This window comes from Lipophrys pholis (assembly GCF_963383615.2).
Source record: "Lipophrys pholis genome assembly, chromosome: 1".
NCBI classification, from domain to species: domain Eukaryota; kingdom Metazoa; phylum Chordata; class Actinopteri; order Blenniiformes; family Blenniidae; genus Lipophrys; species Lipophrys pholis.
In genome coordinates, this window is record NC_137635.1 from 39978921 (window position 1) to 40005121 (window position 26201).

At 43.9% G+C, this 26201-nt stretch overlaps 1 protein-coding gene across 2 annotated transcripts in view; it reads right to left on the minus strand.

The window, feature by feature from the left end:
• Positions 1 to 1141: 1141 nt before the first annotated feature.
• The window catches only part of ephb3a (eph receptor B3a), a 36328-nt gene continuing 11268 nt past the window's right edge, over positions 1142 to 26201 (minus strand). Inside the window, exons 4-16 of one of the 2 annotated variants that reach the window (XM_080487370.1) lie at positions 25346 to 25501; positions 20569 to 20904; positions 19727 to 19851; positions 17008 to 17164; positions 16704 to 16812; positions 16354 to 16406; positions 13963 to 14085; positions 12984 to 13231; positions 9057 to 9272; positions 8501 to 8650; positions 5501 to 5694; positions 2718 to 2825; positions 1142 to 2392 (exon numbers count right to left, since the gene is read on the minus strand). In XM_080487370.1, coding sequence (XP_080343496.1) covers positions 2296 to 2392; positions 2718 to 2825; positions 5501 to 5694; positions 8501 to 8650; positions 9057 to 9272; positions 12984 to 13231; positions 13963 to 14085; positions 16354 to 16406; positions 16704 to 16812; positions 17008 to 17164; positions 19727 to 19851; positions 20569 to 20904; positions 25346 to 25501 — 2072 coding nt within the window. In that variant the 3' untranslated portion in view covers positions 1142 to 2295. Of the gene's footprint in view, positions 2393 to 2660; positions 2826 to 5500; positions 5695 to 8500; positions 8651 to 9056; positions 9273 to 12983; positions 13232 to 13962; positions 14086 to 16353; positions 16407 to 16703; positions 16813 to 17007; positions 17165 to 19726; positions 19852 to 20568; positions 20905 to 25345; positions 25502 to 26201 lie in introns of those variants that run through there. The other variant, XM_080487371.1, reaches the window with a different exon arrangement.

Genomic DNA, 26201 nt, shown 5'->3' on the forward strand with positions numbered 1-26201 from the left:
GTCGCAGCTGATTTCTCATTACTTAATGGTCCGTAATACGATAATGAGATATTTTCCTTGAGGTTTGCTGCCATTTTGCATCATTTTTAAGCGGCAGCAGTGAAAGCAAACAGCCAGCTCTGCTACGATGGAGCAGCGTGCGCGTCTCGTCTCTGGTGATCAGCGAGCTGGAGCGGCCTGCTCGCTCGAAATGCATTTATTTAATGGTAAACAGGATGCGATTTCCCACTTTTAACATTGTGTCGGATCCCAGATGTAAAGACAAATGCCAAGAGAACAAGATTAGCTGTTCGTTCTGTCTGAAAATATTTTCTCAAAATATTCAGATTTTCACTGGATATGACTTACTCTCTCCTCTGCAGGGTCAAGCTTTCCATATACATATATCTGTCTTTTTGCGCAAACGGAGAAAAAAGCAAACGGTTTCCGGCAATGTACTTATCTACCATGTACCTACAAAGCTTTGACACACATGGTAAATGCCACGGGCTTATGTTGTGACCCAGTGTGTATATCCTGTGAGAGCAGGGCGATTAGAGAACATGTAGAGAACACGAGTGCCAGGCGGATCGTACAGCTGCTGTCTGAGCAGTGAATCAGAGATGGTTAAGTATGAACCCTTGCAGTCCCTCAACAGATGAGCTTCCGTTCACTCAATAAAAACAGGAGGTGACAGCTTCACTCATCTGCACTGGTATGGAGAGACCAGATTTATGTCCTGGCTGACAGATTAAAGCCAAACAACACTGACATTTGGTGCGAAGCCAGATTAACTTTGCCTGGTTGAAGCCTCTCCAAGCAGCAGCGGAGACTGAAATCCCCAGCATGGGCCCGGGGTGTTGCTAATTGGAGGGCTGTGTGGACCGGGCTTTGATTAATCTTAAATCTTAATGAGTCCATCTGAAGTTGCTGTGATATTCCGACTGAGGAGGTAAAGCACACTCTCATTTTGGTCTTTTCATCCCTCGGCCAGAGGAGAAGAGACCTGGAACTTCGGCCTGGTGAACCCACCGAGAAATCAAAGAGAATACCAGAGATCCATTTAATAATTTATTTGCATATGATTATCGTAAAAATACTGAAAGAGAAATGCTTATTTTTGTTCTAGTTTTCTGGCATTTTTTTTTTTTTTTTTTTTTTTACAATCTAATACACCTTTAATTGCACAGGAAAAAGTCTGCCCTAACAGACACATTTTCTTCTTTCATTGTGACATATAGTTTCAGATATGTAATGACCATTAAACTGTAATTTCTCCATTTGTTTGCTCCGCAACAATAAACAAACAGGCATATAAACGAGGGTCATAGAGAGGCCAAAGTCAGGTCAGATAGTTGTAAATGCTGAGCAGATTGGTCTAATACAAATATAGTATTATATACAGGCAGTTGTTTTAAATAGGAACTGCACTGACAGCTGGCGTGCTGAAGAAAAACACATGTGAGGAGAAATGAACCAATGAGTGATTTGTTCTACATCGGCGTTTGTAGGTCAGGTCAATATTAAGGTCATGACGTTATCATCTGGATAGTGACCTTTTAAATTCCTGCTGATCTGCAACACGTTTGCCAAAGTAAAATACACAACACGGCACTACCACGGGCGCTTCTCGTTAGAAAATCGGAAGGAAAGAAGAAGGAAAAGGCCTGACGGCGATCTGCACAATTTGAGCTCTGTGTCTTTAAAGGTGATTAGCTTTGTCGGAGCAGAATGTTTCCTTCTCGTTTCACTCATTCATGCCTGTCCAGTTTGTTACAGTGTGAAAAAAAAAACAAAAAAAACAAGCTTCGTGATAAAAAAGGTAAGCTCAGGTACTTGTAAAAAAAACACAGAAAACACCTCTTTGCAATAATAGATAATAACTTAGCATTCAAAACAATGCATATATGAATCAAATGAGATTAAGAAAAACATGGACGTTAAAGTCCATACAGCCAAAATGCCACCAAAGCAACAGGAAAACGTGGAACTTGTTTGTACTTTTCTGGTCAGGAAGTTTCCACTTTGGCATGCACATGTCGTGTCCCGCACAGTGTCAGTCACATCCCTCCTCTGGCGGAGAGACGGTGTGAAGACTCGGATGCTTTGTACACATTTGTAACACGTATATCTCCCAGTACATGTGGAAGACAAAGTATTTAAGAGGAAGCGGATGAAAAGTGTGTGTGTGTGTTTTATTTTTTTTTCTTGTTTCCCAAAAACAAAATTATATATTTGGTTGGGTCCAAAAAAAAAAAAAAGAAAAAAGAAAAAAGAAAAAGAAAGAACAGGAAAATGCTTGATTGGGTTGAAGGTCTACAGAGGTCGTCCAGAGTTAGTTTGGAGCAATAATTTGCTTCCTCTTGGCACTGTTGCATCGGCTATCGTCCGTGTGAGCTCGTCCGTCCTCGGTCTGAGGGTGAAAGGAAGGAAAGGCTGATCCCCAACCAGCAGAAAACACATGCAGACATGCAAACACAACCTGAGAGGGAGCAATAAGAAGTTTGGCTTTATGTCAATAGTCACAAATCCACAAGTGTCAAGTAATGAACACACACACTGCAATTGAAAGTTCTCTTTAAACAGACATTAAGTCTCCAGTGGGAAAGAAATCTCCAAAACGGTCCTTGTTCACTGCGTAGTCAGCGCTTCCACCTCTTCTTTTCCTTCTTTTTTATTTTACACGTCAGAGTTTCTAGGTAGTGTTTATTCGCTCCTGTATCCTCCACACTGCTCACACTCTGATGGGGAGGGTTTGGCTCATCTGTTGCCGAATGATTTCCTGACTGTTGTCCGGACTCTTCCTGTTGTGTCCCGGCAGCGTTCCTCCGAGCCGCAGCAGGTCCCTGCCAACACAAAGCCACACAGGTCAGCAGCAGGTTACGGCCACTTTAAACAAAAGGTACAAGCCATTATTACTCCACTAAGTGCTCTCATTGAAGGTGGATAAAGGTCAAATCCATTTGAGCGTCCATGTGGCTAAGCTCTGCCCGGCCTATATGCTTAAATCTCGTAGTTACAGACAATAAAAATACAGCACCAGGAGAATAAGCTGGAAACTGCTGATGGAGAACTTTATCCGCAATAAACAAAGTCCAACTCAAAATGCCAAGCCAAATCTATTCATCACATTTCCAGCTTTAATAAAAGTTCAACATATTTCTCGGCTATCTTGGAAAAGCGCTGCAGCCTCCGAGTGTCCTTTGTTCCCCGGCCAGTGTCCTTGTTTTTAAGGCACTCGTGGCAGAAGATACTCCACAGATAGCGCCGCATCTCATATCCTCTCTCTCCCTCCGTTATCTGCGCCGCCATCGCCGAGCAGCCAATGGCAGGCGAGCGGCAGCGAGCGCTCGCCGCCTCGGACGCGCTCGCAAACACGGGAGATGCTCTCTAAATCATGCTCTGACAACATGATCCTTTCTCTCTCCTTCTCTTCCTCCTCCATCTATCCCTTTCTGCCGCATACAGATGAGGCCATAAATTAATCATAGGCATGTCATCTGAACACAACGACAGTTTAACATGCGTGTACACACACACACACACACATCAACACACACACACAGACACATCAACACACACACATCAACAGACACAAACACACGTATCCTTTTCCGATTCGCCCATCGCAGCGTTGGGCGCACCCTCCCCTGATGCATTAAAAAGCTCATTAGCAACCTAATTAAACACATTCCTCTCTTTTAGCTTCTCCTCAATCTCCCTTATTACTCACACTTCATCACCTCCTGCTTTTCCACATCAGCAGCTCTGGCTGCTGTCTGTCCTATCACCTACATTCCAGCATCCAGCCAAGTGTAGGGGGAATTAAACCGAGGTCAGCCATTACATTTCCACACACAATTAGCTTCACCGAGCCCAAACCCTGGCATAGGAATTGCCCTTGGGGCTCGGCGTAAGAGCGGAACTGTGAGCCAAGGAGCTGGCACCAGACCTGCATGCCGCATGTATGAATTCTGCCTTATGCGTCTGTGGGAAGCAGGATATCATCACCAGCGTCAGAGACACAGAGTTGGGGATGTGCGCTTGATTCATTATACATCAATAAAGAGCCGGGGAGCTCGCGTCTAAACCGGCGCTAATCACGCTGTTGACTGGATGGCAGGCTAACAAAATTCACAACAAACGCATCGGTAAAAAGGCTGCAACATATCAAGTCACTGCGCCCAAAAAAAAAAAAAAAAAAACTAAGCTGAAAAACAAGTCGTCAAGTCGAGGACGGCTACCTCTGAATAAGTCAACTTCTGCACTTCCAAGGGAAGTGACAGAGAAGAAGAGGCAGACGACTGTCTGGCAGCCAAACCGTTCAGCACAAAGAGGCAGCCTCCCCAGTCAACCCAAAGCATAAAACAAACCAAACCAGCAAGCAGCAACCTTGTTGTGCCTTTCTTCAGGCCAGACATTATTTTGTCTTTTTCTCTCACTGTGACATCTTATTCCAACAACCCAGAGGCGCAGGGCTGCTTGTCCGGGCACCGGGAGGAGTCTTCATCCTGCACGTCACAGCCGTCACATACGATACAGGCGACGATTTCACACAAGGTGAAAGAGACGCTTTTTTCTGCGAGCGTCTCTTGCTATTTCTACCGCAACTGTAGAAAACCCTCAAAAGCATTTTCAGGTTTAATGAAAAAGTCATTCACATCATGCATACATTTATAGGAAAGGTCAATTACAGTCCGAGTCAAGTCGGGAAAAGCACAGCCAACATTTTGCACTTTATCTTTTTTTTTTTTAAAGCTCCGGCAGATTTGTTGTCAAATTAAATTTGTACCACCGGTTCAAGATGATAGTTTTATTAAAATGGTCAGAGATTTGGTGCACATGCATTCGATTTGGCTTACTAAACACAGTCTACCCATAAGAACCCAGAGAGAGCTGTTTGGTTGTTTTTTTTTTTTATAGCTCCAGCTATTCAGAAAGTGAATTCAGCAGGTTTCTCGGAAAAGTTGCTAAATTTCACAGCCGACTTGCCAAGGTGGCGACAGTGAAGTGCTTTGCTCTTTCTTAAAGGACCCAAAAGAAGAAGAAAAAGAAGAAAAAAAAAAGACACTTTTGCAAAAGCAAACACTTTCTATCCACTTTGCAACTTCCCTACATTCACTTCAAAGCAGTTTGCAGAACAATACTGAGGCCCCAATTTATGACATTGATTCTTTTTTATTTACAGAAATCATGTGAGGAAGCTGCTGACGGCTCGTAGTGAGGGCTTCGAGTGTCGATACGCTTCAAAGGACGAGCTCGTTGAACGGCTGGGGAGAGTTTGAAACACCCTCTGCTCACACCTCTCCAGCAGTGCAAATCCATCAGGTTTTTTGTTTTTTTTTCTTCTTCTGCGTCTTTCAAACCGACAACGTGACAAACTAGCCGACTTCTTGAAGTGGAGCAGTGTTTCAACTTTTTGTTTGCGCAACGCTGCAAATGTTTTCCAATTACTGTGGACTGTGGATGCCTCGGACAGCTGCTGCCGGCAGGTCTTCAGTCCGCGTGCTGGTGGACTCACCCTGAGTAGGTGCTGGTCACCACCTTGAGGCTGGCGGCGTTGCGGAGCAGCTTATCCAAGGTGCTGACAATGCGGGTGAATTTAGGCCTCAGGTTTCTCTCCTTCATCCAGCACTCCAGCATCAGCTGGTGCAGCACCATGGGACAGTCCATGGGAGGGGGCAGCCGGTAGTCCTGCTCCACCGCGGTCATCACCTGAGGGACAACAGCCATCTATTAGGACAGTAAAAGCTCATCACACGCTGAGGGTGTTCCTTTAAATCACTTTGCAAGTATAATACCAAACAGGGCTTGCAGGGATTCGAGTATTTGTAGCTGATTCTGACTTAATTAATCCGGAGGTTTAAGAGGTGGTAAACTGGTCAAATCCTCATGAAGACTGGAGTGTCAGTGTTCGGTGAAAAACAAGTGCTGCACACTAGTCTGCTAAGCGTGAAAGATCAGAGCTGGACTTGACTGCTATCTAGCGACCTGCCACTAGTCGGAGCTACAGAGCTGACAGACTGCCGTCTAAAAACAACATGCCGGGACGTTCAGATGTTCTCTTTTCCATTATGAAAATCAAAGTAAAGTAGCATGTAGCACTGGAGCAAAAAGCACTCATTCGACTCAAACATTTAATTAACTATAGCGGCGCCTACTGATGCTACTAGCCACACTCAGGCAAATTTATTATTCGACTCCGAGACGCAGTGACGTTAACACAGCTCACCAGGACAGTGACTTTTCAAGATATGCGGATGATGAAGGTACATCCTTCGGGAAGTTCATTCAATATTTTGAGCCTGGACAGAAAGTAAAGAACTCCACAGGACTGCGCCGCACAAACACTTCAGCAATTAGAATTTTTTTTTTTATAAATCTGATACCTTGTTGAAGTGTGAGAGGAAAACTTTCAAAGTCCCAAAATAAAAGCCATATTTTTGGAAACCATGGTGGAAAAACTATTGTGCTGACTTTCAACTGTTTTCTGAGGGCTTTCTTTTTTTAGTTTTGCGAGATTTAATTTGGCTTTTTGTTTAGTCGAGGGAGACGTTTGTTAAGAAGTGAAGACATGATTTGAAAATGTGAGAATTACTGACTTCCAAAAACAAATCCATCAGGTGGGATTTCAGACAAATTCTGCAAATGAGCTGCTTCAATCCAAACTATAAAGGAAGATATTCAGTGTGTTCACAGACTTTCAAATGTGGAAAGAAACCAAAATAAATAATGTTTCCTGCTGAAATAAATTTGATTCATTGTTAATAACTGAGTCTTCACATATTTGACTATTTACTGTCATTAAGGGCAAACAGTGCAAATGTAATTATTCATACAGTCGGTGATAGGTCGCCCTCTGTGTTATCCTGAACCCTGGAAGCAGCTCCCAGTTCTGAACGATGAACCCTGCTCCAGAGGAAAAGCAAGAGGATCATCAAAATTCTTTCAATTCTTTCTCTAGAGAAGATTTACAGTCTGTTTTCCAGCAGCCGTCTCAAACTTCTGGCTCCTCCTGCTTCTGACCCACAATCTGATGTTGAAAAAAACCTCCAAAAGACCATGAGCCGGCAGTGCTGAAGATAAAACTCTGACATATTCGTCGACCAAGTCTTCATCTGCCAACGTGATCATCAGCTCACATCACAGCCAGAAGACAGTTAAATTCTTGTCCTGAAGCCTTTCAGTGAGGAGTTTGTATGTTCTCACTATGCATTGCAAAGGTTTTCTCAGGGTACTTCTCCCAACAGCCCCCAAAAAATGTTTTATTTATAATTTTCTAATTTACTGTTTCTATGTGTTTGCTCTGTGATGGATCAGTCTGAACTTTTCATTGCAAGCCTTTAAGAGAAGGTTGATATCGAAGGTGTATTGAGGGAAGTCTCGATCTCAAATAGTGTAGTGAACAAAGTTTTCTGCGGCGCCTCTACAAAGTGTCACCGTTCAGCTCGGACTCATTCGTATTATTGCTCACTGTGTTTGACCTTTGTTGGTTATAGTGTGGAAATAATGGCTGCTTGCCGTTTTGGTTCCATCTTTCTTCAGTTCCTGAGCAGAACTAAAATAAAATAACAGCATTTTGCAAGATTCTCTAACTCCTCTTGGTTTTGTGACTTTGTGATTGATACCAGAAACAATAAGTGGAGGAAGAACAAGTTGGTTCATTGATTCGAGTTCGCCTAGCAACTGCATTTGCCTCCATAAGCTCTGTAAGGGTTTTAACTCCCCACAACAATAAAAAATTGCCATTTGGGAACAATAAAGTATTTCTGGTGCACTCCTCTTCTCCTGCTGCTTGTCCTTTGATTTTTATGTCGTGCTTCTGGCCTGCGAGTACCTCTGTTTATATCTCGTATTTGTTGACTCTGTTGCTTATTGAGCGATGACTGTGGCACAAAGGCTATTGGGAACAATAGAGGGCCTCTACTTTGATGCTTTCATTACTGCATGTGGGTTTTGTTGTGAAAGTTATACATACATTACTGGCGTTTTTCATTTCAACTCTTTTTTTTTTTTTTTTTGGGGTTGCTTTATTGCTATCAGCCTTACAAGTCTCTTTTTGAAGTGCAATACTGAGCAGAAATTCCTCGGAGAATATAGTGGAGGTGTGTTTTGGTACTTTGTTCAGGGAGGAGGAACGGAGAGATTTCTTTTTTCTTTGAGCTCGCTGCTGTAGTTATAATGTCTGTGCAGTGCAGATAGCCTACAGGTAACAACGGCCGTTAAAAAAAGAGAAGAAACCCTCTTCCTGGCTATGCCTTTGTGAATGTGAGGAGGGAGCGTTTGCTGTATGGATTTGTAGGAGGTGGGCAGGCGAGGCCTGTAAATAAGGTGGTAAAAACCTAGAACACAGCTGCACCAGCATCTGCAGCGAGGAGATAAAGGCAGCGGAACAGGCCCGGGTCCAACGTGTCACGCCGGAAATCAAAAGCTGCGGCAGCTCAGAGGAATCTCAACCGGGCCTAAACTTTGACACAGAACTGCCACTGCGTGCGCCCGTCTGCTCATGAGGCTCACTCACATCCTGGTTGCTCATGTCCCAGTATGGCCGCTCTCCGTAAGACACCACCTCCCACATGACGATGCCGTAACTCCACACGTCACTGGCAGAAGTGAACTTCCTGAAGGCGATGGCTTCTGGCGCCGTCCATCGAATGGGAATCTTCCCTCCCTGTTCAGAGAGTGAGAGACGGGGGGGGGGGGGGGGGGGGGGGGGGGGGGGTCGTCTCAATGGTCTCAACACTCGGGAAAAACACTATAATCCTTTAACAACACACACATGCAGAAAAGAGCTAATGCAAATTTCACAGACGGCCTCGCACACCAATGTAAATATTGGCACACATGAATGGGCCCACATGCATCCATATGTATGTGTGAAACGAGTGAAGAGGATCAAATTAACAAGCTCAATTAAACATGCAGTGAGTACACAAACACAGTCAGCGCAAACACACACACACACACACACACACACACACACACACACACACACACACACACACACACACACACACACACACACACACACACACACACACACACACACACACACACACACGTGTCTCTCCACTGACCAGGGAGCTGGTGTAAGTGGGGTCAGCGGAAGTGTCGTCCAGAAAGCGAGACAGGCCAAAGTCGGAGACCTTGCACACCAAGTTGCTGTTGACCAGGATATTTCGTGCGGCGAGGTCGCGGTGAACGTAGTTCATGTCTGACAGGTACTTCATCCCCGCGGCGATGCCGCGCAGCATCCCCACCAGCTGTGTCATTGTGAAGCGCCCGTCGTTCAGCTACGGAAAGATGGGAACGGGTGGGGGGGTGAGGGTAAGAGAGAGGGCGTTAATAAAACAGGAGGCAGGAAAAGGAGTGAAAAATGAGAAGGAGAGAAATGTGGACAAACAGACGTTAGAGGAGAGTACAGGAGATAAGGAGAGCACCGGAGGGAGGCCCATCAGTCACTGAGGCCACATAAACATGACATCTGTCATAGTGCTTCCCGACTGCTCCTGACAGCCACTGACAGCTGACCTTTTCATGCATGCTGTCCAATTAGCTGATTAATTAGACTGTTTACGGCCGTACTAAAGCCATTAAGACGCCACACACAAACAGGAAGCCGGAGCGGCTCTGCTCAGACCGAAACCAGCCCACTGCAGGTATTTTTGTCATTCTCTCGCTTCCTGACAAATCAGTTGCAGATACACACTTTACACGGCTGTTAACAGAAATCCTCGCAGGCAAGACGCTTTGTTTGCTTTTTTTGTGCTTATGAGCATTAAGGCGAAATGGGCCTGTTGGGTAAATTACAATTTTGTGTCACTCAAGAGATAATTTCCCTCCATTCCCACCCCCACCCCCGTTTTTTTTGCAGAATCTAGCCTGTTTCTGTTAACGTCTCCCAGGAATGAAGCAAATCTTTGATTATTGCTTCTGGCGTCTTATTTTAAATCCTCCACGATTTCAGACGATCTTCATGAACCGAGTCGTCTCGTGAACCCTGACGAGCGAGAGCAGCGCGGAAATTAATCAATGACATGTCGATATACAATTAAGAAAACAATTATAAACTGCTCTGCAAGTAGAACATAGTGCGAGAGGGAAAATAAAAACTCTCTTCAGCATAATCAATTCATTCTTTGACTCTGCAATGAGAAAGCAAAGAACACAAGACGTGACACGACAAAACCATAAACACTCTCCTTTGAGGTCGGCACACTCCAGTGATGTCTGACAGCGGAACAAGCCGCGATGGACGGACAAATAAACAGCCGTGATTCATAGCAGGCATGTAAGCGTCTGTGTGAGTCCTGCATGTGCCTGCATGGTGTGTTTGAGTGGAAGCGTCTCTGCGAGGAGCCGAAGTTTCTCATGTGGGTTGACACACTCGGACAGTTTGCGCTCGACTTTAACTCTCTCCGATCTCCTCGTTAGAGCCCGACTCAGTTCCTCTGAGTCACAGGCTGTGTGACACTCGCGGGAGAGCGAGCGGGGGTGAGGAGAGCACAGGCCAGGCAGTTTTTTTTTTTTGTTGTTGATTTTTTTACTTTTGTTTGAAAGGACAGCTGGCTGAGAGGAGTCGGTGACAATGAGGGAGAAATCTCAGGCTGGACCATCAGATGTGGGGCTACAATCATTTATTATTATTTTTTTTGCCTTTGAGACCATTATGTGTTAAAAATCTTACCGGTAGTCAAATGTCACTTTCATACATCTTTTACAGTAGAAAATGTTCTATTTCTTAATAAACCAGAGGATCAAAGCACCATAACCAAGAAAAAAAAAATCTATAAAGTTCTCTAATGTCAATATTTATTATGTTTTCAAATGAAGCAGTCAATAAATAGTCTTTTCATCGGATCTAAAAGCTGATTCATATCACTATCAGACGTTAAGGAAATTAAATATTCCTATCTATTTTGTCCAGTGACGAATCATTTGAACATGTCTGCATCATACACATTGTCTGATATTATTTGATAAAAAAACCAAAAAAAAAAACATGGAATATGCGTCTGCTCGTCAAAACTCCATACAAACGTGGCTCGGCTTGATTTTCTATCGGAAAACGAATGTGAATCTAATTGTGAGATGATCGTTAGTGAATCCCCTTGTGTTTAGTCTAAGCAACAACACAAATCACAAAGACATTAAGAAGAGGAATTGAGAAAAGCTGCAAATTGGAGCGGCAGAAGCAATTCTGCTCAATAAAGTGCTTGATTAAAAAAGAAAAGTTGTCAATAAATTTAGTCTTAACTGAATGAATGATCTATCTAGTCTTAATGTGATTTTTTTTTTTTTCATGCCACAGATTCAAAACGCGCCTCAACACCACATATTGAAAACAATTAAATATTAATCTTCGGCCCTGAATGACTGAACAGCCTCATTTACTCATTCTTTAATCACATATTCACTAACTTCACAACAAGTTTAGACGACAGTTCATTCCAGCTTTTCTGTTACTTCTGGGCTAGACTCCATTTATCATTTTATCATCTGAGAAATCACACGTAGAAAAAAAAACTGTCAAGATTAAAAATGACCAAGAAAGTTGACTTTATACGGAAAAGCCTCTTCTGTCAGTTAAAACTTTCCAAGTTATTCAAAAGTAACAAACAAAAGCAGAAGATAAAAAAAATGTCTTTCAAAAGCTGTTTAATAAGTATTGAGTTTCCTCCTTCATGAATGGTTTAAAGTAATCGAAATGATTAAATTCTCAGTTGATATGAGGTAAAAGCGTAGCGCCTCTCACAGAAAGAGCAGCAATTTTTTATGTCAATTACTAATAAATGGTTTATTTTACTTTTTTAAGTGAAAGTGAAACCTTTTCCCCGAGATATGACAGGAAAATGTGAGAATGCCAATTACCAATTGAGCAGAGCCTGGGAGGAAAACGTCAAGTTCCTCATTTTTATTTCAACAACCTAAAATCTAAAGATATTTAATTTAGAAAGCCGGGGTAAAAAAAGCAACCCAAAACAGACAGAAACTGCAAAAATGGTGTTTGTTAACTGGCTAAACAACAGAGCTGAGCCTTAAACCGCATCTTCTAGCATTGAAGTTTCCGGAATCAATTCATAATCATTATATAATCACAGTTCAATCATAACACCTCAATCATGCTTTTCCTTAAAAATGCAAGGGTTATGTGCCTTTTTGTGTTTTTGCAGGGAGAAAATTCAAGAATCCGGAGTGCAGCATGTAGGCGAGCTTCAATAAAAGCAGAAAAGTTTTGTTATAGGGTATCGAATCCACTAAAATGAAGATATAGCAAGACGGCCGATCAATGTCAGAGCTCATCAATATCACTGATAACACTACCCAAGATATCCGGTGCCCGACACTGTTGTTAATACCAGCAGCAACGCATTGATCCATCACGGGCCTCATTCAGACCAAACAGCCGCGGTAAGTAGAGTTCCTCACAGTGCAGCCATGCAAGAAAACACATATTATTGAATGTAAATGACATGTAATGGCCCCCACGCAGCTGGAAATGTACCTCGTGATACTTCATTTCTCATCCCGCCTTTGTTCAGCGTTTTGTGTAGGTGGTGTGGCCTGAACCAAAAGGGCCGATCAGTAATGTATTCCGCGCTTGTACAAAGAATCTCTAATACAGCGAGGCAAACCTATCCAAAGGTCTGTGTGTGACAGTTTTCCACCAGGAGTTTGTACACTGGAAAGCCTGTCAGCATCAGTCAGTCACGTCAAACAGAGACACTATTCCTGTCTCCAGGCGTTATATTGCACATTTAATCTCTATCACTCAGCAAGTGAACGCCTCAGGGTGTTTTACAGAGAGTAAAACATTCCGATAACCCAGAGGTATCGTGAATGACTGTCTGTGTGTGTGTGTGTGTGTGTGTGTGTGTGTGTGTGTGTGTGTGTGTGTGTGTGTGTGTGTGTGTGTGTGTGTGTTCCTCTCAGCTTTGATACAAACAGAAAGTAATCTTCTCTGTCAGTGGTGCCGCGGCACACACCTTCTTCGCTGAGCTTACCCTGAGGAACGAATCGAGCGCGCCGTTCTCCATGAACTCGGTGATGATGAGCACGGGGCAGCTCCGCGTCAGGACGCCCTCCAGTCGGATCACGTTGGGGTGATCGAACTGACCCATGATGGAGGCCTCTGCCAGGAAGTCACGCCTCTGGCGCTCGGTGTAGCCGGCCTTCAACGTCTTGATGGCCACCACCATCTCCCTGCGACCGGCTTGCTTCAGACGTCCGCGGCACACCTCGCCGAACTCACCTGGACAGGGGGGACAAGGTGGGGGGGAGGGGGAGGGGGGTGGCGGCGGGGAGGGGGTGAGGGTGACCGGAGTGAGTTGAAGGGAAGAAGAGGAGGAGGCGTCGGGGGAGGAGTGCAGGGAAAGGGAGCGTCACTGGTCGGACATCAGGAGTGAAGGAGCTGATTTGAGTTGAGGGTCGGCTTCAACTGTGGGAGAGAATTCTAAAAGAGAGGCGGGGAGGGCGGGAGGTCAAGGGTCAAAGATGTTGGGGAGAGAGGGAGTGACCGGTATCGATCGAGTGTGTAACCTGGGAGCGGTGCAGGGCGACAGAGGATGGGCGAGGTACTTGGGGGTTTTAAATTTGGTGCCTGAGCGCAAAAGGTTTACGAGGGTAAGAAAGAAAGAAAGAAAGACGGGGAGGGAGGAAGGTTGAACGAGCAGGAGCAGAACATCATTTGAGGTAAAGTTAGGACACAACATGCTACTGGAGAGAGAGAGAGAGAGAGAGAGAGAGAGAGAGAGAGAGAGAAGAAGAGAGAGAGAAGAAGAGAGAAAGAAAAAAGAGCAAGTCTTGGGGGAAGAGAGAGAGCTACAGAGTTGAATCCTTCCCACGAGCCGCTCTCATCCACTCTGAATCCTAACCCTTACCGAGCAGACCCGGGGGCTTGATGGCACACTCCTGTTCAGATTAATGATTAATAAGCCTGAATCATTCTCTGTCCTCTTAGATGAAAACGGCGGCGTTGTTTACCTGCACCGATGACTTCCTCTATCTTCACGCAGGAGATGTCGATCTCTTTGGCGAACTCGTGGATGGCGTCGTTTGGATCCTCGTAGGTAAAAGGATCGATGTAAACTTTGACACCCGGAGAAACTGAAACAGAACAGTAAAGAGAAACCAGCTCCTGTATTGAACGTCATATGAATACATTCATTTAAAGACAAAGGCTTTGTATACGTCCACGGCTGAGTAATATGACAGAAATCAATAGTCCAGCATGAGTCAGACATTTTTTTTCGAGCCATGCTGGAGTTGCAGCGCTGGTCTATTGCTCCAAACTGAATTACTTCAACAGCTGCCGGGTGACAAATGAGGTTCTGTGCACATAATTTAGACTTTAACAGGACAAATCTCAAAGACTTTGGCAATCATCTGGCTTCTTGTGCTTTCATGAAAACTAAAATAGGTCTTTTTTCTTGTTCATTTTCACTACCCTATATATATTCACACGTTCCACTAGAGAAGATTTCTGACTCATCCCTCAAAAACATCGACGTCCCTTTATGCAACGACTCAGTTCATCCTCTGTCTAAAACACACCAATTTTTTTCTATTAGTAACCGTCCCTGATACAAACCAGCACCAAGGTTGGATGCTTTACACGCGGAAGGTGACCATGTGAAACTATCTTGTTGCTTGCAGCAGTCTAAAGGTTCCTTCACATATTCTAAAAATCGTATGTGTTCACAGCTAACCAGCCACACTGTACCACAGGAATCTAATAAACTTTGGCCACGCGAGCTGAATCGCAGCCTACGATGATGTGAGTCGACGTGATTACGCAAGAATAACATGTCATAAACATGAAACATGAACGGCGCCCTCGCCGTTGTGGCATTTATGTGTTTGGAGAGGAATCCCAAAAAAAGGAGGAGGAGGAGGCGGTTGTGGCAAGGGGGGCTTGAAGTAAGTACTTGTTAGCATCTACTAGCATTTCACATTAGCATTTATTGTCACGGTTATTTCATTTCCCGACAAAACTCACGACATGTAACCGTAACAAACAGTCTGCAGCAGCAGCCACGGTCACCCCAAATATCGGACACGGTCTGAATTTTATCACAGGTTGTTTTTGGTCGCAAGACTGTGACAAAGACCGTCCTTGAAGCAGTCTCACGGTGAGACATAGGACCACTGGTTTAGAGCAAAGACCAAAGATGTCGCCACGATTGTCCAACAACAACTATCTTTCTTCTGGGACGGACGAAAATTGCACAGCGTGTGGCGCGAGCACAAGGCCTGAGCTTTATCTCTTAGGAAGCTACTAAAAACATGCAGTTAACCTGGTTGAGTAACACTCTGGCCATGATCATCATAAACACCATAGTAAAGCATCACAGCATTTGTAAAAACCCATAGTGAAACATGTTTTACAAAGTTGACATTAGTTGATCAATGCTGACAAAACAAGCTTTCCCAGGTTGAGGGACAGACAGGAAGCTTTGCAACAAACCGCCTAAAATAATCTGGTAGATTGATCATGTGAAAATATAGAGATGCTCCATATAAAACTTAACCTCAGCTACAAGAACATACAAGCCATTTTTACGTCCTCCAACACCAACAAGCCGAATGAGCAATACCCATGTAGCGTCAACAAAATAATACAAATAGATGTCACGATTGCAGATATACTCTCTTCAGTGGCATTCAATCATGCTATTGTTGCGTACAAGGAACTTTGGTTTGCTCTTGTGCAATTTAACACATTATTCAAAAGTATCTTTTTGGTTTTTTGGGGCATTTGGGCTCTAATTAACAGCATACAGTGGTGGGGCATACATTACCTATATGAGGCTTCTCACTGTTCGCTTTACACTTTATATAATTGTTGTGTAGAACCTCAGGCAACGTGGATCTCCAGAATTAGCATTTTTGAAATTAAAATATGCTTCCAATCATTAATTGGAAACCAGAAAGTTGTATATGTAATAATTTAGGAGAAAAAGGTGGTGTGTGTGCACATCTAACTCAAGTCTGGTACAAGTGTGGCATTAAAAAAAAAAAAAAAAAAAAAAAAAAAAAAAAAGTACCGCAGGAAGAAACTGGAGTGGATGTCAGCATAAAGATATTTTGCCAGTGGGTAAAAATGTTGCATTAACACATTTTTTTTAGCTGCTTTCACATTTCAGTGTGCCGAGAGCCTCTCCTTCCCCAATACTGACTCATTACTCTCCTGCAAGTGTCTACTTTTCCAACTCAACTGATCTGTGTGGCCGGACTTCCTCTGAGCAAACAGGAAAATGTTCTCCTGATTTAAATGGGTTATCGGATAATTGATTGAATCAATCAGCTTAACAGTACTGGCATGACCAGAGAAGCACGGAGCAGACAGTTCCCAAGCTGAACACATAAACTTACTGTATTGCTGCAGTTTCTCGGTGTACTCCAGCTCAGACCCGCTGCGCTGCTTCCTGTAAACAAGCCGCACATGAACAAAGTCACATTCATGTAATCAATCCTGGCTGCTTTTTCCAGGTACAGCAAATTAAACTGGAATCTCTGCTATCAGATGGAAGCACAGACAGAGAGGGAGCTCCAGGCGAAGCCCTGGCGTTTATCCTTTCTGTAGCTAAAGTAGCCAGACTGGCTAAAAGTACTATACACCCTTTGAAAGCATGTTAAAATTTAATGAGCCTCTTTGTTCAACGTCTAACTAACAAAATGAAACATGCAGCTCGGGCAGTCAGTAATAAAAATCAAACACTTACTTAAGGCAGACAACGGCGATTACCACCAAGGCAACAATGACCACCAGACCTGCGGACGCCGAGCCGATGATGAGAGGCAGCTGGTCCTGCACCGACTTCTGAGGGTCACCTGGACCGCGTAGCAGACGCAGACACAAATGAATAAATAACAGCAGAGGAAGATTAAAGGGTGGCTTGAACTGCATGTGTAATGGCTTCCAATTAAGGCGCCCATAAAAACTATTAAGCTTGAACCCTCATTAGGAAAACTGCAGCAGCAGATCATCAAGAACAGACTGTAAAGCAGGAGAGAATTTATCCGTACTGTGCAGGCTGGTGCTGAAGTCCATGGGATTGCTGTAGCGTCCGTAGCCGGCCACGGTGCGAGCTCTGACCTGCACCACGTAAGGCGTGGCGGCTCTCAGGCCCTCCACTTTGGCGGAGCTGTGCTGGGAAGTGACGGTGTGCGACATCGCCTGACCCTAAAGTAAAGAAAGCAGCTGTTGAGGCAATGGCATCATGTGTCTGTGTGGTTTTTAGATTGTTGGAATTCATCCTCTAACCCTCAATTTGTATTGGAAGGTAAACAAATACAAATTGGGGGGGGGGGGGGGGGGGGGGGGGGGCAATATTTCTCTTAAACATGAATGGGTCATTCAAGTTAGTTGTATATCCTTTGCATTGACAGTCCTGTTTATTTTGCGATTTTCCGTTATCTCGTCAGTTGTAGCCACAGATGCTTGTGTTTTACAGAAACTACGCCAAGCAGGGGTACTAAGTAGGGTTAACAACTCTCATGCATTAAGCATGAGAGGCCAGTTTCAGTCCGTAACACCCTCTCTCTCTCTTTCTCTCTCTCTCTCTGCCCAAACAAAACCTTCCACCAAGCAGGAGGGAGCCTCCGAGCTCCTTCTTCAGGATGCAGTTTAAACAGACTTGCTCAGCATACAGAACGATGTCTCAACATCAGGCATTTCCCATTTTACCAGATGACATTACAAAGAGGCCATAAGAACACAGTTTAAATGGCTTCATTCGAAAAAGGCGCACTCGCAATGCTGATTTTATTCAGTAAGTTTTGCCTCATTCACTCCCTGGAGTTTCACATCCATCACAGATTTTAAAATAACAGCTCTGATTAACACTCACTTCTCTCTAACCGAGCAAATGTGGATTATTATAGCATTTTACAGTTACTGAGATTGAAATGTATTCAAACCAGTAAAACTGCGACTTGGGAGAAAACTGAGTTCCCCTTTAAAATGAATGATATGAATTACAATTAATAACCCTCATATCAGCTCAAAGAAACAAAGCTGAAAGAAACCACAGCAGAAATACCCCGATAACTGTGAACGTCTACGAGTGATCAAAGATTCACCATATTTTTCTGAATCTTCAAACTTCCTGCACTGATTTCCAAATGAAATCCTTTTTGTAGTTACACGATGATGTGCAATTGCCCAATCTTTTGTTGTTAAAATATTTGTCTTTCCTATCTTGAGTCTCACTGAATAGATTTCTGGTACTTCTTTGAAAGTGGGATCTGATTTTGGACTCTGCAATTAGTTTGAATGTCGCCACCCCTCCATTTCGCCATCTTCTACACTCTGTTCGTTCGGCATCAGGTCGTGGATCCTGTCCCAGTCACATCACAATGAGTGGCAGGTTACACCCTGGACGGGTCACCCGTCCACCACAGGGCTTAACACGGACAGACAGACAGTCAGTCACGCACACGTTCACACCTGTGGCCATTTTGGAGTCACTGGGCGACATGGACGTCTTCACATCGTGACAACAAGTAGGAGAAAAGCTACACGGCCAATGAAGAACATGCAAACTCCACACAGGCCTGCATCACTGAACCAACCTGAATGCCAACAATTATTCGTCATTAATATAAAGTTTATCAGGTAAATAATAGCAATGATGTTGATGTCTGAGAATTAAGTCTCGCATGTTATTTACATAATCTGAATGTTGTATCCAACATTTGAGGTAAATTTCTAAGTATTACTTTTAAGAACATTTGATTTCTGCGAGTTGTTTTTAAAAAAAAAAAATGTATATAAGAATGTTTTTTACAAGTCTGGACTAACATGGTTGTAAACCAACCTTATAAGAAAAAACCCCCAAAAAACAAAACCCCACAAAAAATGCTATAAAAAAGGCTTAAATCTGTAAAACTCTCTACTGGTCTCCCCTACTTGAATTTAACGTCCCGTCCTCTGTGTCTTGTAACTCTTACAGAGACCTGAGTTTGTAGGTGGGACATTAAAAGCCAGCTAGTGTTTCATGAATAGATACACATGCCAGGTTTTTACCTCATCTCATTAAATCAAGCCAAAGTCAGTCAATTATGTAATAAGCCACGGGTAATGAGAGTGAGGTTGGAGGAGAGGTGGTGACTAAAAATGAATTTGTATTTGCATTAACTTTTTAAGCTCATTAAAAAAAAAAAAAAAAAAAAAAAGGCTGTCCAGCAATAAGCAGAAGCTGGATCAACTTTTCTCATGATTCAATGTGAAGTCATCTAGAAAAGCTTGTCAAATACATGCAAATTACTTTTGTACATGAATGGGCTAATTCTACCATTTGCATTGCAATTGCTGAGATGGAGGTTTAACGGATAGGGACATGAAACTGCTTTGAAACTTTCAAGGTATTCTCCGCAGCGAGCACAAAATGCTCCGCAGTGTTTTATGTCTGCTTAGAAATCATGACCTTTTCAGTTAAGTTGACCTCGCTGGAGCCGACTGAGTCCCTTCCAGTCTTTTAACGCAGAGTCTGCAGAGTCTGAAGGTCACAAATTGACCATCAAAGTGTATAAAACGACCATATCTGCAGGGCTTTTCACTGCAATTTGGTCAATATTAATGATGCATCGCACACTTAACCAGTTGCTGACTAGGATTTAAAATCCAACAATAGAAATCTTAACCCCTTCCCCACACACAGCCCATCTAAATATTATTCAGCACCTCATATTTCTCCTGCCCGTACAAGACTAAGGTAAGAAGAAGAAGACAATCGAAGCTTACCCTCTCGTGGTATTTGATCTCATAGTCGAGGATGACCCCGTTGGGCTTCTCAGGAGGCAGCCACGACAGGCTGAGAGTGTCCGAGGTGGAGCGCATCAGGTGGACAGTGGGGACTGCTGAAGGTGCTGTGGGGGGGAACATGAGAGAGTGGAGGGTTCAACTCAACTGCTGCTGGATAGTTACTGTATTCGCTGACGTAAACTGCCAAGAAATTCTCATTTGGAGCTGCAAACCATCACGGTGAGATAATTATTATTCAAAATTCTACACCTGGAACGATTTAAGATTCACCTTCACTGTTCTGCAGTTTATTGATTTGTGAGGCCTGAAAAGGGACTCAATTGACAGTCATTGTGCCGGGTTCATAAACTGCAGTAAGGTGGATTAAGTGCAGGTTAACTGGAAGAGTAATTACAGTCCGGGAAAGGTGCTGAGCAGTTTGGAGTTTGGTTGATGATGACGCTGCAAATATTAAGTGGATCTGTTGAAAGGTGACATTGTCAGTGATGTAACAGAAGACGCTTGGTTGACAGTGTGCCGAATGCTGACGGTGGAGATATTAAGTATACTTTATCTGCTGTTTCTGTCGCTCTGACAGAGAAGCAGCGCTCCAGCTGAGTTTGTCCATCTGTCGCTTTCAATGAGCTTGTTCAACAGTGTTTACCCTCAGTGTTGGTACTGCTTTAGATACTAAAAACCCATTAAGACACTCATTGACATTGACTGAATGTAAGATCCCCTAACCAGCCTGTTTCATCGTGATGTTAAGTGCTATTGATTGCAGCTCCTCTATGAATTAACTTGTGGACACATCCTGTGTCATTGACAGATCTTCTACTAACCGGCCTGGTTGGTGGTGATGTTGACGGTGGAGTAGCTGGGCGAGACGGGGTTTTTCCCAGACACCCCGTTGACGGCCTGCACCTCGAAGCTGTAGCGCGTGTGCGCCTGCAAGTTCCTCACCACCACCTTCCTCTGCCTCAGGCCCAGCCTGCGAGGAGCGATGTCCACGTTGTCGTCGCAGCGCGTGCACGGACTCCGGTCCCGCAGGCACTTCTTGCACACAACGTTGTAGACGAGGTCACTGCGCCCACCCGTGTCCTCGGGCTCCTCCCACTCCAAGGACAGCGAGGTCTCGTTCACGCTGGATATGACACTGCGAGGCGCTGAGGGTATAGCTGCACAAACACAGACACACATGTAGGTGTTTAGGAAGGTGGGCACTGCAGGCAGAGTATAAAAACACACAAGTGAGGCTTTAGTCATGTTCCCTATTCAGTGCTGACATTATCCTCCCAATGGTGGATAAATATTTTAATAGCTCTCTAGGAGGACAAGGGGAAGTATTTAGCATAGAAAACTAGGCTGGGAGTATAATCCTGCTCTTTTTTTGTTCTTTCACACAAATAAATGTGGTAAATTTCCTCCCCGAGAAACTCAAAGAATGGAGAATGAATCATGAAGTCAGGGGAAAGCTATCATCCATCATGGAACATCATTAAATACAATGTTTAATACACAAGCAGAACACCAGGGTCACTCTGTAATATTATTCTTCATAAAAAGCACCTCCACAGTCCATTCCCATGCATAACTTTGGGTGCTTATGGAACTTGGCTAATCTGCTGCTGATATAAATTCGTGTTCTCGTGTCAGTGTAACCCAAGGCCGCCATGTTTCAATAAGCGGCGCTGCATTTTGAGTGAAGAGTGTTTGAAACCTGGATAACGTATGATAACCACTGAGGAGCGCTACAAAGATCGGCTCAGCGAATGTGCTTTTCATCCCATTACAGCGAGTGGAGTGAGGAGCCGTGCCTCGAAGCTTCCAGCAGCAGAAAGTCTAACCTGTCTCACAGCAGACAGAGGGAGGGGGAGGGAGAGAGAGAGAGAGAGAGAGAGAGAGAGAGAGAGAGAGAGAGAGAGAAGAAGGAGGAGGGAGGCTTCCAGGCTATCAGCACTTAACAGCCAAAAACTGCCTGTCCGTGGAGTTCAGCTCTTCCACTGGCTCGCCCTGAGCTGGGCTTCACTCGCCCTGTCCTTTCTAATTAGGCAGACACAGTTCAGAGTGGAGGTTCTTCTAATTGGACACCCATCTAAAACACACGCTGAGCCCAAGCTGCCAGCCATTGACTGGCTGAGCCTCTCTTGTGCAACACACAGCTTCCACCACAAAGCACAGGCTGCCTGGCACAAGCTCTGACAGACCGCAGGGACAGAGCTGTCAGGCCTGTGTGTTTGCATGTTTAGTCGAAGGTGGTGCTTGTGTCCCTGCCCGCCTGTCTGTGCGCACTGGTCAGTGTCAGAGTCCACAGTGTTCCTGTGACGAGGATCTGGGGAAGACAGTTGCGGGCCGTGTGTGTCATTTAACGTGGCGAAAGGCCCCTGGGGCTTGACTTTACACGGTCAAAGCAGCACATGTCGCTCTCCATCAGCATGACTGCTGGTACTTCTCTCAGACGCCTGTTGTCCGTGTATAGCAAGCACCGGCTCTGTGGTCAGCCCCAGACCGGAGCGCCTGCCACCAAATGCACAATTCCCATTTGAAGTGTTGACATCCAGCTGCAGATTTACCATTTATAAAGTTCAACCCAAGTATGAACTTTCAAAATATCTGTGTAAGGAAGTGTAAACAGCATCTTTGTGCAGGCCATGTGCACAACGTCTCATGTTTGATAGGAAGTTGGAAATTTATGGAAACAACTTCCAAGCTTTATAACTCTTATGTTCAAATGGCATGCAATAACAAGTCGGCTTCACTGAGGTGCTGCCAACAAGTTCACAAACATTGTTGCTTGAAGATTTGTGTTGACAAGGTGTTGGTCATGTTGCAATACTTGAAAAAGTGTTTCCATTATGATGAGGGAGGAGGGCAGAGGCTTCCAGACAACGTTTAATAGCTCCTGTTCACTGATTCAAAGCAAGTCAGCCCTCAGTTTGGCACTGATTTCATTGAAAGCAATGGAGGCTACTTTTTTCTTTTTTTTTTCTTTCTCCAATGTTGATTTCTGTATTGTGAAATCAATTCTTGATTGAAATGAGCCTCGTCACTACTTGATCGGTAAAAGAAACTAAATTTACTATAAAAAATGTTCTCGAGGTTAGAGGTTTGATTCCCATCACCACCTGTCCATGGGCCAGACACTGAACCCCCAGTTGCTCCCAGTGGAGGGAGGACACCATTGGTGTGTAAGTAGGTGTGGATTTCAAATGGATAAATGTGGCTGATTGTGTGAAGAGACTTTTTCCATTCCTGCACGCACAAGCATGTGAAGGCCCACCTCACACTCCTGGTGAGTGATTTACTGTGGGATTGTGAAGCCGAACCAGAACAAGCATCTCTCCCACTGAAAGTACAAAGCCTGGTTAAGCCAGTAGGGCCGTATGGCAATGGAGTGGTCTGCACTCTAACCCCACAGCGAGAACATCCAGAGTTTGAGACTAAACTTGAGGAATTTTCTGTGAAGAGTTGACTTTCATGATCTGGTTGAGCGTGTCTGGGTTTTCTCCAGAAACCCTGGTTTAACCCTAAAGTCTAAGAAGTGATGGCTAACTGGTGATTCTAAATTGCACATAGGTGTGAATGTAAAGTATGTGTGACTTTCTGTTTCTCTATGGTGGAATGGTAACCTGTACAGGATTCACCCTACGGTGATAGCATACATCCGAAGATGCTTCTCCTCCAGTCATCTTGTAATGACGGGAGCTGTTAGCTGGGGGGTTGTGTCATCAGATGGTTGATGATCTGGGATTGGCTCAAGATTGGCTCAAGTCCCCCCATGATCCTAAGCTGGATGAAGCAGTATAGAAGATGAATGGATAAATGGAAAAAAAAGGTCTAAATACTGTAGTTTCTGTAAAAGGCAGAAAGGCTGTGAATCCTTCACTCAATCTTCAACTGTGTTGAAATGTGTCAAATTATAATCAGTTTACCTTTTGTATCAAGTCTCTTAAACTTCTAATGAAAGCTGCTGAAACGGTAATATAAATGCAGGTGAGCAGAAAGAACAATATTTCCCCCGGAATTATAGAGGTTTAAGGGAACATCAAAGGGAAATACCAAAGTAATGTACAAGTACCTTTTAAGTGTACCTAACTGCAGTACTTAAGTACATATACTTAGGTAGATGACTGGGTTTATCAAATAAAAGATAATGACATTGTTGACATAATGACATATCCTGAGTAGGATAAAGAGGTATAGAAAATGATTGAATGAAAAGAAAATGGATAGATGAAGTTTCAAACTGATTCTCCATGACAAGTAATACAGAAAAAAAGATTTGCACATACAAAATGGATGGATGGAAGGATGGATCTCCTCTTCTTGACCAACACAGAGATCAAACCTTCAATTATATTACAACAATGCAAATTGTGTTTTGTTGCATGACAACAGACCTTGTTTAGTGAGGTGTATTCATGGCTGTTTCTTTTCATAATACGGATTCTGAAGGAAAGTATGTTTTAGAAAACAGAGAATGTTCTGCTGCAACTAGGTGACTGATCTTTGCAAAAAGTCAGTCGTATCTTAATCTGGGAATAAACATTTAGGGATTACACAACATGCTAGTACATTAACGTGCATGTCATGTTAAATAGCTTTCTCTAAAATATAATATGAATGTAGGTTTTTGAGCCATAAAGTGATTTTTTTTGGGGGACAAAACTCATCAACCTTGTCTTTGTATTTAATGTTCAGCCGACTAATGACCTTTTCTGAGGAATGAATTTCCATCCTCAGATTAAAATATGTTGCCGCCCACCTCCTCCAGCCCCTGGCCTTTGAGAATGAATCGAGGACACGTCCTCCATTTTTGCTGTGAGATGTTTGGCTTCACAGCAGCTGCAGCTCTTCTCCTCATGCCATGTAGCCAAAATGGCAACCACGGAGTGTGAAGAAGCATGCAGCGTTCTCCACAGTCGAGCACTGCTAAGTGTATGAGTGTTACATCCGGGGTCGTGTAGCACCCTACATGCTGGCATTTTAGAGTGACGGCACTTAAACATTGAAAATAGCAACTACAAGTATCGAAAGAGCATGACTTGAGACAGACCCCGGTATATTAATGCAGTCATATTCAACATCTGCTGAGTCATCCCCAGCTCTCACACTGCTGTGTTTGTGTATTTCTCTTTTGTGTGTCCAGGTGTGGTGACAGCAGCAAAAAACCAGACTGTCAAAACTCACAACAGCCCCACAAACAGAGCTCTCATTTGAATGATGACAAGAGTCATGCAGTACTTAAACAGTACTCAACGAGCTAAATGCAGTGTCTGCCCTCCAGCTGGTTAATTGCCTGTGTGTACATTGGAATTATTTTAGTGCTTGCACACACATTTCCCATGAAACGACAATATCATCCATCAAAACCAAATATTTCCACCGGCTGGGGAGCGCGATATAAAAGGAACCATCACAGCAGGGAAAAAAAACATATTTCTGGTGCCTACAGAAAATACAAGTAAAAAAAAAAAACACTAAGAAAAAAAAGTGTGTGTAGATTTTGCACAAAAAAACAACAACAAAAAAAACATTCCACTGTATGATACCTGAGCCCTCTTGTAACTTTTCAAAACGACTTTTTCCCCCCCGTCTGTGCAGTGGAGGGTGACTTACTGGTGCAGGCAGAGTCAGGGGGGTCGCTGTCAGCACGGTAGAAGCCATTCTGGCAGGGACAAATATTGGCTCCTCGTGCACTGGTGCGACTGTTGGACGGGCAGGGTGCACACGAGCCCTCTCCGAATTTGGATTTGAAAGTCCCAGGGATGCAAGCTGGATGAGTGGGAGACAGAATGAAAAAAAAGAACAATAAGAAAAAAAACCACAAAAAAAAACAAAAAAAACAACAACAACTGGGGAAAACAAAACAAAACAACAGTGCGCTGTCACTTATCTGAAAGACCAGCGGCTGTCACAACTGTCACAGCGTACAAAGCCGTCGCTGCGAAGCACCTGCGAAGCTTAATATTTACGGAGGAAATGCTGATATGTACATGAGAAATAGCAAACACTTAAGGCGTGAGGGCTTATCTATACATTTGCATCTGCTCTTTCATTTTGACTCCCTCTACTCTGTGACATTAATCTCCCTAAAAAGAGAGTCGGGATGACAGCAAAGTTTCGCGTTGAAGAGGAGGAAAAGGAGGATAAAGATGAAGACGGACTGCTGACAGGAGATTGCCGTTGTCAGACAAACAGGGATGGAGAATGCTTCGGAGAAAAGGGATACACCCTAAACCCATCAATCAGTGTCTGCTCGGTCCTCAGTTCTGCGAACCACGATGCTGAATACAAACAAGGCCGTCACATGCACGCAGGATGAACGCACCGATGAATCAATTCAAATGACGGGACTTCCGACCAGACGCAAATTAGCCCAGCAAAGTTATTATGAATGTATACAAAGTGCGGCAATCTTACGGCGATGTGTCCAAGTGATTCATTTGAATTCCAAAGTGTCATACTGAAGGTT